The following is a 13,438-nucleotide window of genomic DNA, read 5'->3' as shown; positions in this document are numbered from 1 at the left end:
TGTTAAACTATTCACCCTGCAGTTTATGTGAAAAAAAGAAGAATATGGACAAGCTCAGTGGGAATATAAACGGACACTAATTTACAAGGTCCATCTACAATTGCTTGGTAGGTTCTTAATGAAATCTGCTCTATTATTCAAGACATTTATATGTTTAAGGGGACATGGTGGCTTAATGCTGCCTAGAACAGTAACCCCAAACGATTGTGCTTGGCCTTCTTAAAATGTCTTATTTCACAATTCAATTCTCTTCAAACTGTTCAGGGCGAGCTTCAGCAAAATAAGACTTGGACAAAAGTAGAACATTACGGCCATTAATACATTAAATACATTAAGTAGCCATATTCCTACAACTCAACACTATTGATGGAATTAGAGAGGCCTACCTGGTCTAATAATAGAGGATAAACTGACAAAATTAACAATTCATCTAATTTCAGAGACTTTTTAAGATGTCCTGCTCATCTGAATTGAAATGTTCATTTTGTACCAATCCCTGATATTACAGTGATGTCCTGCAAACATCTGCAATCTTTGCAAATGGCAGCAATAGAAACAGACACCACTGCATGATTAAATTTACAGATTACTGTTCATTCCTGCCCTATTAAAACCTCCATTTTTAGCTGTTTTTGGATAAGGAAACAAATATTAGCATCTATATAGTCCCATTCTGCATGGTGCAGTCAATCTAAGTTTTCTTTTTTGCTGTCAAATCTGACTGACAAGGGACTATACGATACTAAGAGCGAAGACAGAAATGGAATGAAGGCTGTTTGTAGAAATGAAACATACTTCACCCAGAAAGAGAACAACCCAAACCATATTGCTCCACAGCATCAACCAAGTTTACATTCGTTGAAACAGCCTTGTGAAAGGCCAGGCAAAACTGACATCTATACCGTGAACATTTAGAAGGGCATTTAAATTGCAGGTACAAAAAAAACAATGCAGGACTGATGGCCACATGATGGTCAACAGAGTAATATGAATGACTTGAAGACGACAAAGAAGAAAAAGAAGAAATGTTCCCCCCAATTGAAACAGAGGAGCATCGAAACATGGCCAGAAATGGATGGCTATACAGGTAGTTGTCGACTTACAACCATTCGCTTAGTTACAGTGGCATTGAAGAAAGTGACTTTATGGCCACTTTTCACACCTTACGACCGCTGAAGCATCCCCATGGTCACGTGATCAAAATTTGGATGCTTGGCAACTGGTTCATATTTACGTTGCGAGGGATCACATTTACTTCACATGTCCCGGGTCATGTGATAACCATTTGTGACCTTCTCACAAACAAATTCAATGGGGAAGCCAGACTGATTCAACAACTGTGTTACTAACTTAACAGCTGCAATGATTCATTTAACAACTGTGGCAAGAAAGATTGTAAAATGGGGCAAAACTCATTTAAAACTCTCTTGCTTAGCCACAGAATTTTTTTGGGCTCCACAGTGTCGTAAGTCGAGGACTGCCTGCACCACAATTTATTTATTTGTTTATTTTAAAAAAAGGCCAATTATCTATCTCATAAAGTTTTGGAAGGGGAAAAGTACGATTAAAAAGGCACGATAAAAATGATTTTTAAAAACAGTCATGATAAATTTGGGGGGCGGGGGCGGAAAGGAAAGGAAAACCAATCCCAGAGAAGTAATTATATTAATCTCATGTAGCCAGCAGTTTTGGGATTTTAAACGGGTCTTTGGGGGAAAAATCATAAGAAGCTTTCAGACTGCGCTTGGTGCCACTACTCAAACCAGCAAGGCGATTGAAGAGTAATCCTACCCGAAGCAGCCAGAAGTAGCTCTTCAGTGAAAGAAATACTTTTCCTGAGAATTGGGTTCACAGGGCTAGCGCGTAGAGGGTTAGAGCTAGACCCAGAGTAGAGAAGACGGGGCTTTGTAAGTGATGGGGAACGAGAAGATAAGGTTGGGGAACTGGGAAGCAGGAAAATCTTGGGTCCCCATGGGGGAAGTGCTGCGGAGAAAAGCAGTAAAGAGATGGTAGAGTTCAGAAAATGACAAAACAGGGGGAAAAAAGAAAGAAATCAAGAAGAAAAGAAAAGCAAAAGCAAAATGAATTAAGCAAAACCAGGTTTGTAAGAAAAAAAAAAAAAAACAGACAGCGAGCAGCATCATGAACCATTATGGATTTACAATTCACAGGATGACAAATGCAACGTGACGAACACGAAACCCTTGTCTATTATTGCTCTATTTTAAAGCCATGAAAGTGTGCTTTAATTTTTTTTTTTAATTGCAGCTTATTCCAAACTGAATGGATTTTACAGGAGACGAATACCATTTTCTGTGAGAGTTAAAAAAAAAAAAGCACATAACTTACAGAAGTGAGATGAATGGTGCAAACAACAAAACAAATCAATAAATAAGTAAAATTCCCCTTTTCGGAACGATTTTGCACTTTCTGATGGACATGGGAGCAGCTTGCTTTGAAAGCCTTCAATTTTAAAAAAGTTACTTTGCATTTTGATTTTTAAATAAAATAAATAAATAACCGTGTTCCCTTCTTTTCACTTTCCTCCACATATATACTTTCTGGGTAAGCACCAAAATCCTCTTTCAGAAAATACTCAAACTCTGTATTAGATGGTTGATTTAGTAAGGAAAGCACCATTCTCGGTTTTAAGAGTCCGAAATTCCATAACTCAAAAACTTAATGAGCTAAATCTCCCATCTAATCATACGCATTATAATTAGCAGTGAATCTGACTTGTTTTAAAGCACCTGAGGGCAGAACAAGTAGTAATGGGTGGAAGAGCATTAAAGAGAGAAGCAACCTAAAACTAAGGAGAAAATTCCTGATGATTAGAACAATTAATCAGTGGAACAACTTTCCTCCAGGCGTTATGGGTGTTCCATCACTGAAGGCTTTTAAGAAGAGATTGGACAGACATTTGTTTAGAATGGTATGGGGTTGGATTAGAAGACCTCTAAGGTTCATTCCAACCCTATTATTTATTCTATGTTCTATGCTAGACATAATTTACAGAGCTTTGGCATTTCCTACCTTTTAGTTTGTAAAAGAAATGACAGGAAGTATTTGAAAATAGAACTTGAGATCATTTCAAATTCCTTTTTTATTTAACGATGCAATATGAGAGAGTCCCCTATCTATAGTTGCCCTGGACTCATGGAATTATTTTCAGAACTATGGATTCAATAAACTCGATCATACTGGCGGGTGTTCTTCTGATCCCAATTGTGGTTGTAAGTCGAGGACTACCTGTATTATCCTATTTTAAGAAAGCAAAAGTATGGGGAGGGGGGAGTTTTGCCCACCGAGAAGTGTGCAGATTACGAGTTGAGTTTACTTTAGAATAGAATAGAATTTTTTACTGGCCAAGTGTGATTGGACACACAAGGAATTTGTCTTGGTCCATGTGCTCTCAGTGTAAATAAATTCTGTTAAAGCCGTGATATTTCAGTATTATATATATGTGAAGTCATATTGTTAAAAATGCCTTGCCATATTTGTAATTTAGAGTACAAACATCATTTAGAGTACAAACAGAACTATGTGCAGGGAATGGGAGATTTACACTCAGTTAACTAAATCCCAGCCTAACAAGATGAACTATTAAACAAACCTTACTATTTCATCAGGCCTTTTCTCACAGCCACTTTGTTTCTCATTTCGGAGTTGTGGTTATAAATTAGAAACAATAGTTTATGGTGGCTTTTTATTAACTTCTCCGTGCCATTCAAGGCAAGTCTGGCTAATAGCTCAAGAATCACTGAGTTTGTAGGCAAAGTAAAGCAGTCACATGAAAGTGATGTTATTCTGCTCCTGTTATGTCCTCCTTGCCTCTGTCCGAACGATGGCTTAATTAGCCGGCTCTTATCAGCTCTGGCAGCAAAAGAGCCAGCGTCTGCCAAGAGCCCTCGTTGGCTGCCAAGACGCTGGTGAGTCACAACCTTCAGCTCTAGTCCATCCGTGGATTTGCCTGATACAAAGAGACACACCAGCTCTTGCTGCCTTTTATATCCTGTGGGGTGTGGCTCCATGACTCAGCACTTCCTAGGCCTGCCCCACCCCTGCTTCTGTTGTTCTGTTCTCTCCTGCCTAAGAAACCTGGGATTGAGCCAAGCGTGATTGCTGTCAGCTGGGTCTGCAGGCGTGGCCTGGGGGGGGGGGAAAGAGTCAGGAGAAGGAGGCCTCGTTATCTCTTTCGCTTGGCCTGCTTCTGGCTCCTGAAGCTGATCCAGGGAGGCCAGTGCTTCCGAGGTAAGTCCTGATGGCCCTTCCCCCTCACTGTTCAAGTCACTTTCTGGCAGCAGGCCCGGCTCCAAGGCACTTTTGGGCATGGGGCCAGGTTCGGGGGCGGGAGCCACAACAGCTCCACTCTGTTTCCAGTATGGTATGCATACTCTCCATATATACAGGTAGTCCTCCATTTACAATCATTTGCTTGGGGACAGCACTGAAAGAAGTAACTTTGATCATGAGATCAAAATTCAAATGCTTGGCAGCGGGCGTTTATGATGGTCACAGTGATTACCTTCTGCAACCTTCCATCAAGCAAAGTCAACGGAGAAGCCAAAATTACTTAACAATCATGTTACTAATTTATCATCCGTAGTGACCCACTTTACAACTGTGGTAAGAAAGGTTGTAAAATGGGGCAAAACTCACTGAACCGCTATCTTGCTTGGCAACGGAAACTTTGGGCTCAACAGTGGTCGGTCTTGTCAAGGGCTACCTGTAAAAGCACTGGGTTTGTCATATCTCATGTTTTGACAATGGTAAAAACGGAACACGGAATTTCATTTTCTAAATTAGAAAATCAAAGATTGTTGTAACATGAAGGATACTTTATTGTTGTCTTCAAAGCAGCCCCAACGACAGTCAACCAGCCCTTATTCAATTGATTACAAAGACGTGCAGGTACAAGGAAAGTTTTAATTTGTTATACCTATTTGTACATATTCAGAAAGACATGGTAGACTATCTCCCAAACATATTATGGTTACTTTTAATTCCCATAATTTGCAATATGATGTGGAGGAAATGAAAAGACAATTCTTTAGGGTAATTGTAGGGTAGTGGTTAATATGTCAGTTTGCAGAAGATGTCACATAATTCAGTAAACAATTCAAAGATTTATGCAAATAGATAATATTTATGCCCAAAACAGAGAAAGGCCGTGAGTGAAAAGCTAAAATAGAAACAACACAAATTCAGCAAAACAAACCACAAACAAATTAAAATAACGTGGGTGGAAGCACCTTACCAGTTTTGGGTGTCAAACTCAAATCTGTGTCAGAAGAAGAGGACTGTCGACTGTAGGACTTGGAAGGTGAAAAGGAATAGATTTGGTTTTTCAGAGGGGTGGAGGGTCCTGATGAATGAGGATTGGGGTTGGGATCTTCATTGAAAGGAATCCTGCCAGAAGAAGGTGGAAACAGATTCAGTGATCCTACATCAAAGGACCGGGCTGATGATCCCAAAACCAGGATGTGGACAGGGAGCGGGAAGGGACAGGGCCAATGGTTCGCTTAAGGTGGGAAGCTAGATTACGATGCCCACAGGCATTGGAAAAGGTTGTTCTCCGCACAACTTCGTGGAGGCAGATGGGCATTACTGACCAGCAAAATAAAAACCACAGCTAAAGCATAAAGCATCGAAAAGCGGGAAAGTAAACAGGAACATAAAACCCATCAAAAACCATGGCTGCAAGAATGCAGATTCTTACAAAAGAAAACAAAACAATGGTTGCAGGTTATATATCTGTGCCTTGATGTACACACAGACAGATATGTTATATATTTATATATATCTTTATATATATATATATATATAAAGACGCATAGATATTTCCCCCCAAAAAATATGTTTCCTTATCCGTTTGCATTTGCAGGTTGCCACAGCTAAAAACAAAGCGGAAAGAGGAGAATCATACCCAGACGTTGGTACTCACAAGTGCTGCTACCCTATAGCAAGGCCTTACCTGTCGGTCCAGTTTAAGACATCTTGCACAGAACCCTTTTTGAGAACATCATGATCAAGCCTGAAGCCTGATCAAAATGTACATTTCTCTCCCTACTACGAGAGAGACACCTGAGATGCAAACATTATTATTGCAAAGTGGGGGGGGGAGGAGGAAAAAAGAAAACAGGTATGCACAATAAAGCAAAAAAGAGAGATCAGAAGTTATCCTTGAGGTCTCCTGTTTCCTCTGACTTAGCAGGTGAATGCAAAGGACTTATCTGGAGAAGAAGAACTCTAAGGGATATAGGTACCTGCCTACACTGCCTGCCTGCCTCTCATTGTGCCTGCCGCCTGTCTCTCCCCAGCTTCTGAATCTGAGCAGTCGCGTACCAGTGTAGATGAGAGTGGGAACAGACACAGAGAAGTTCTGAGTAAGCCGTGAGCCAGTAGCAGTGTGAATTGGACTGTTGTGAGTCGAACGACATCCGTGGTTGGGCGGATGAGCCAGCAGAGACCTGAGAGAATTTGCAGCCAAGATCGAAGGAAAGGGGGGAGGAAAAAAATACATACAAAAAAAAAATATATGGCAAAGTTACATTTAAAAAAAAATATATTCTAGGGTGTTCTAGTTACTGGAAGGTTGCGGTTTGCTTGTTTGTGAAGAGCAAACTCTGAAGCAGGGGTGCCAAATATAAGGTCTACAGGGGATTCCCAATGTGGCCCATAGATTTAATAGCAAGAGCATTTAGACCTGTATACCGCTTCCTAGTGTGCTTTACAGCCCTCTATAAGCAGTTTACAGAGTCAGCCTATTGCCCCCAATAATTTGGGTCCTCATTTTACCAACCCCGGAAGGACGGAAGGCTGAAACCACCTTGAGCCCCGTCAGGATTGAACTCTAGGCTGTGGGCAGAGTTAGCCTGCAATACTGCATTCTAACCGCTAGGCCACCAGGGTTCAACCAAATTCCACCAATTTAAATCAGGGGGTGAATGGGAAATTGGGAAGCTTCCTAAAAATTCAATCCACTAATGCAATGGCTCCAGCTTGCCAATTTAGTTAGTTTAACACTTAAGCATGCAACTAGTTAATAATCATAACATGGAAAAGGTGAAGAAAGACATTATTACGATAATTACACATGACCCTCCTCTTCCTTCTCAATGCTTTTACATCAAGAAGAGGAATTTGGGAGATGGATGTTTAACGAAGGACAGCCTAACTTTTTTTTTAAAATAGTAGATATACAGACAAAAGTTTCCAGAATTTACGCAGAGGAATGAATACAGTGCCCTAGTTGACTCATTTTGAGTTTTATACCCCTACTCTAAAGAATTGAGAGGGGAAAAAACCCCAGCTAAATATTACTCAGTTACCATGCAATTATAATTCTGCTAATTCCAGCTATAATTTAGCTGGAAAGCTAAAAAATAAGCTCCCAATAATCTTTGAAATCTAAATTTAAAGAAATGAACTGGACCAACTTAATTTTATTTCTGATCAATGTAAATGTCTAAGTATGCAAATTGAAATCAATTGCATTGATTTCATTGAAATCAATGAAAGATTTGTGCTACTATAAAAAGCAACAAGGTTCATAGTATAATTTAAGTAACATTTAAAATGTCTCAAAGGTCCTTTTTCAAGAGGCAACTGGACTTTCTGGTTTTTCTTTGAAGATGTTTTGCTTCTCATCCAAGAAGCTTCTTCAGCTCTGACTGGATGGTGGAGAAATTTTGAAATTTTCAGTAAGCATGTCTGAGATAATCTCGTGTTGCTTTGTAGCAATTTTTCCTGTTTAGATTTCAATAAAAAGAGCTATATAATTGGAAGACATAAAGTAATATATTCTCATTGGTGCTTAGCTTCCCCAAACAAAGTACTTTCAGATTGGCACAGTGTTATTTTTATTTCTCTGGCTCATTCTAAAAGTTGAACTCTATCAACTGCTACTGAACTCAGAGTTGGCCAACCGCCTAATAACTAAGTGAAAGGGCAGCAAAACTTAATTTGTTCTAAGTAAGAGAGAGGAAAGTGTTGCAGACAGTTGTAAAAACCTGATAGCACTCAGTTATGACTTATTAGCTTAGAATTACACTGAATACTTTTTCTTAAGTACATGTACACCAATTGCATTCAGAATACTAAAATACTAAAAATACCAAAAACAGAGGTCCTGTGCTATGTATTTGCAAAAAAATACATAGCAAAATACAAACATCCCACTGAAGCAATTTAATTTCAATCACCCACTAAGGAGAGAAAACACTTTGGAATGTAGAACAGGTTAATGTCATCGCCATCATGCTGTGCAAAACTACAAGAATTATGTGTAGCTGAGGCATCTGACACACATTTTATTCCTACAACATCTGGTCACTTTAATTATTCAGGTTTCTCAACACAAAACAAGTTGTCAATATAAAAGAGAGACAGGGGCGTGTATATTTAAGCAGACCAAAAAAAAACATGCAACACTGTATGAATTTGAAAAGAATACACAAAAGAAACTTTCCAGGGAATATTTAATTCATACTTACTCCTTTATCTCCTTGGATGGGGAATTACATGCAGGTAAGAATACAGGGGTGTTACTTAATTTGTCCAAGGTACAGGCTGTTCCAATGGCTCGTACTACTAGGCCAGATTCTCCCTCCAGGTCAAAACACTGCAAGTAGCCAACCACTGCATTTCCTCTCATTTCAAGTACCTTCAGGCCAATCTTCCTTTGCAGTTCTCCTGTCAAAAAAAAAAACAACATGCATCATTTAAAAGAGAATTAATGTAAAATGATTTTGAACTCTGATAAAATGAACTTCAATTTTACCCCAGTATTGCACTAAATTGTACTAGAGGTTAGGCCAGTTTAGTGTAGTGGTTAAGGTGCTGGCCTAAAACCCAGGAGACTATGAATTCTAGTCCCACCTTAGGCATGGAAGCTGGCTGGGCGACTTTGGGCCAGTCACCAGGAGACTGGGAGTTCTAGTCTTGTCTTAGACATGGAAGCTGGCTGGCGACTTTGGGCCAATCACCAGGAGATTGGGAGTTCTAGTCTTGTCTTAGACATGGAAGCTGGCTGGGCAACTTTGGGCCAGTCACCAGGAGACTGGGAGTTCTAGTCTTGTCTTAGACATGGAAGCTGGTTGGGCGACTTTGGGCCAATCACCAGGAGACTGGGAGTTCCAGTCTTGTCTTAGACACGGAAGCTGGCTGGGCGACTTTGGGCCAATCACCAGGAGACTGGGAGTTCTAGTCTTGTCTTAGACATGGAAGCTGGCTGGGCGACTTTGGGTCAATCACCTGAAGATAGTGAGTTCTAGTCCTTCCCGAGCCATGAAAGCCAGCTCGGTGACTTTGGGCCAGTTCCTTTCTCTCCGTTCAACCCATCTCACAGGGTTGTTGTTGAGGGTAAAATAGGAGCAGAAAAAGTTTTATGTATGTCTGATACCTTGAGTTACTTATAAAATAATGAAGCCAAGACAAAAATCAAATCAAATAATAAAAAAAAATAAAAATAAAGTAAAGGAAGGGAAGGGAAGGGAAGGGAAGGGAAGGGAAGGAAAGGAAAGGAAAGGAAAGGAAAGGAAAGGAAAGGAAAGGAAAGGAAAGGAAAGGAAAGGAAAGGAAAGGAAAGGAAAGGAAAGGAAAGGAAAGGAAAGGAAAGGAAAGGTTGACTCAGCCTTCCATCCTTTATAAGGTAGGTAAAATGAGGACCCAGATTGTTGGGGGGCAATAAATTGACTTTGTATATAGTATACAAATGGATGAAGACTATTGCTTGACATAGTGTAAGCCGCCCTGAGTCTTCGGAGAAGGGCGGGATATAAATGAAAAAAAAAAAAAAAAAAGGAAAGGAAAGGAAAATAAAATAATAAAATAAAATAAAATTTAAGATACTAAAAAAAATTCGCTGAAGATAAGGCATCTCCATCAGTGAAGTGACATTCACTATTCACTGGAAACCTTCAGAGACTGGAGAAGCCATCTCCCATCCCACCAAAACGCTTTAGCAAATCCCGCACTGAACAGGAGATTGTTCTAGCTCAGAGATGGGGAACTATGGTGTCAGGATATTAAATTTAATAGCTGGAAAAGCAAAGTGTACAAGAGGCCAGAACACACATTTATAGTGGATGGGTTGGAGAGTGCTGACTCATGCAGAGGCCATCTGCGCTATGATTGACATTTCCCTTCCCCCCCCCCTTTTTCTTCTGTGTGCTCTGCATGCTGATTAATTTACCTCATGATATTCTTGTGTTCCTGACTATCTTGTCTGGGTGTAAATATGAATGTTAAATATATTTATTTGTATAAAACTACAAGTTCATATCAATGTCTCTGGCCTCATTTGGACACTTGCTGTGCAATTCCTTGATATATGGTCCCTTTATGATTTGTGGACTTCAACTCCCAGAATTCCTGAGCCAACATGGCTGGTTCAGGAATTCTAGAAGGCCACAAGTCATAAAAAGACCATAGTTCCCTGCCCAAGTATAGATTAACTCAGGGGTGTCCAAACTTGGCAACTTTAAGACTTGTGGACTTCAACTCCCAGAATTCCTCAGCCATCTTTCCTGGCTGAGGAATTCTGGGAGTTGAAGTCTACAAGTCTTAGTTGCCAAGTTTGGATACCCCTGGATTAACTCTACTGTACGGACTTTCCCTACTCTATGATTCTTAGGAAATTAAAACTAGTTTCATTGCACTTTCCTAACGAATTATAAGAATAGGGATTTCCTTGCTACATTTCCTTTTTTTTCAAAAGTCAAAATTTCCTTTAGCTTGGAAACTGCAGCAGCTGCAGAATGCAGTGGCCAAGCTGCAAAACGGGGCAGCAGCCATATACTGTACATATTTTACCAGTGATGAAGCCACTGCATGGCTGGTAATTATTAAGCCAGATTCATTCAAGCTTCTATTTTTGTCATATATGGTTCAAGGTAACTTCAGGCTAAGAATTCTGGCAAATCTTTTTTTTTCCCCTTTTGCGTTGACTAAGTCTCCTCCAGGATACTCACACAAGGGTTGTTTCCAAGCAGAAAGCACCTACTTTCAGGAATGTTCTCACTGCTCTCAAGAGGCATTTCTTATAGCAGGGGTCTCCAACCTTGGCAACTTTAAGACTTGTGGACTTCAACTCCCAAAATTCCTCAGCAAAGCAAAGCTGGCTGAGGAATTCTGGGAGTTGAAGTCCACAAGTCTTAAAAGTTGCCAAGGTTGGAGACCCCTGTCTTAAAGCACCTATTTGTCATCTTAAATACGCCTAGGTCTTCTCTGCGAAAATATTATTTTTTCTCCTTTTTTTCCTTTATGTATGTGCTTTTGTATACATGACTTTAACTGAATGTAATTTATTTTGCGGCATTTTCATGTTTTTTTTATTTGTGCACTAGTTCTAGGTGTTCAGATACATGCATTTTTTCCCCCAATTCTTATAAACTTTATTTTATTTTTATTTTTTTGCTAAAATTTGAGCTCATGGTTAGCCATCTATAATTCCGGGATAAATTTTTAAAATAAACAAACCTGTAGACCCAGGGAACTCAATGATTCCTATCTTAGAACTATGGACTGGATTAGCTTCCAATTGGATGAAAAGGAATCCATAAATTTAATGGCTGAGCTCAGTTGTTCATTTCAGCGCCTAAATTTATCATCCTGCGATGTACATTTACATAGTTCAACAATACAAAGGGACCTTTGAAATTCCAACATGCCAGAGATTACGTGGCTGCTTTGGGACTTTAACTACAGTTTCAGATCAGACTCAAAATCACCACCATCTGTTTGTAAATTATTGTTGGATTAAGTTATATGTTAACAGGTAAAATGCTTACCCAATTACTTGTTTGGGTAATTTTTCTGTGGGCAGATTCTTAGCTAGAAATGTAAAAGCAATTTCACTGCCTTTACAACATCCATTATGCCTACCACAATATACAGTATAAATTAAATAATACAAACAACTCATTAAAATGCGCAACAGTTCTTACTTGTACCCCAATTTTTTTAAAAAAATTAAAATTACCTGACATTAATGAAATAAGTCTTTGCCTGGCTTCATTTGATGCTCTTGGTGTACGGATTCGGTCTATCCATTGATATTCTGGATCTTCATTAACTACAAGTTCTTCTACAAATCCATGAATAATTACGGCTTTATAGCACTTTGGAATAGACGTAGCTGTTGGAAGATATAGTATGACTTATATTTAATCAGTGAAAATAATTCATGGAGAAGCTGCAATTTTGATTCAAGGGAGCCCCACATTCCCAATAGGTAAAGGTAAAGGTTCCCCTCGCACATACGTGCTAGTCGTTGCCGACTCTAGGGGGCGGTGCTCATCTCCATTTCAAAGCCGAAGAGCCAGTGCTGTCAGAAGATGTCGCTGTGGTCATGTGGCCCGCATGACTCAACCGCAAAGGCGCACGGAACACTGTTCCTTTCCCACCAAAGGTGGTCTCTATTTTTTCTACTTGCATTTTTACGTGCTTTCGAAACTGCTATGTTGGCAGAAGCTGGGACAAGTCACAGGAGCTCACCCCGTTACACGGCAGCATTAGGGATTCGAACTACCGAGCTGCCGACCTTTCGATCGACAAGCTCAACGTCCTAGCCCCTGAGCCACCGCGTCCCCTACCTTCTGTCGTGAGCTAAAAACATACTTATTTATTCTAGCGGGACTGGCATAATAATTTGATTTTAAATTGGGGTTTTATTAATATTTTTAAATATTTTAAATTTAATTTTAATCATTAGCCGTTTTGTAATTTTGCTATGTCTTAATTTGTTTTTAATTGTATATACTTTGTATTTTATCTCCGGCTGTACACCACCCTGAGTCCTTCGGGAGAAGGGCGGTATAAAAATTCAATAAATAATAATAAATAATAATAAAATAATAATTCCCAATAAATTTATATTAATAATGATAAATAAATACATTAAACAGAAAAGTTTATGTTGCATTGTTGCGAAGTTGTGCACCTCTGCCAAACAGGATGTTTGGAAGAGAAGGCAATTGAGGTAAAGCACGGGTGTCAAACTCGCCGCGTCACATTGCCGTCACGTGACGAATCGTGGCTTTTTTCCCCCTTGCAGAACTGGGGTGGGTGTGGCCTGTGCATGACACATCCGGCCCACGGGCCGCCAGTTTGACACCCCCGAGGTAGACTATCAGAAGATGATCTCAGAATGAGAACAAAAGTTGAATCAAAAGTACTCTCATTACGAGCAAAGAGAGTTGTAACAAATGAGAGAGGACCCAATAAAGCCAGCTATGGAATTCTGGGAGCTGAAGTCCACACATTTTAAAATTGCCAAGATACAGAAACCCTGCAATAACCAGTCAATTCTGGCAGCTATTGTGCACTAATAAGAATTATCAAAGAATGCTGCAACAGAGGAATCTATTTGGGAACATCCAAAGAAACCTAAAGACTGTTCATCTTAAATAGTCTGAATTGGTTCACTGGTTCTTTC

The 13,438-nt window shown here is 39.7% G+C and overlaps 1 protein-coding gene across 1 annotated transcript in view; it reads right to left on the bottom strand.

Moving 5' to 3' along the window:
* Window positions 1-13,438, bottom strand: part of C2CD5 (C2 calcium dependent domain containing 5) — an 87,087-nt gene that overhangs the window by 57,948 nt on the left and 15,701 nt on the right. The window contains exons 5-8 of the mRNA XM_058190220.1: window positions 11,984-12,139; window positions 8,496-8,694; window positions 5,258-5,409; window positions 1,792-1,983 (exon numbers count right to left, since the gene is read on the bottom strand). Of these exons, the coding sequence (XP_058046203.1) occupies window positions 1,792-1,983; window positions 5,258-5,409; window positions 8,496-8,694; window positions 11,984-12,139 (699 nt within the window). The remainder of the gene's footprint in view (window positions 1-1,791; window positions 1,984-5,257; window positions 5,410-8,495; window positions 8,695-11,983; window positions 12,140-13,438) is intronic.

The sequence above is a fragment of the Ahaetulla prasina genome, chromosome 7 (genome assembly GCF_028640845.1).
Source record: "Ahaetulla prasina isolate Xishuangbanna chromosome 7, ASM2864084v1, whole genome shotgun sequence".
Lineage (NCBI taxonomy): Eukaryota > Metazoa > Chordata > Lepidosauria > Squamata > Colubridae > Ahaetulla > Ahaetulla prasina.
The sequence above is the reverse complement of the archived record's forward strand: the minus strand, read 5'-3'. Positions and strand labels throughout refer to the sequence as shown.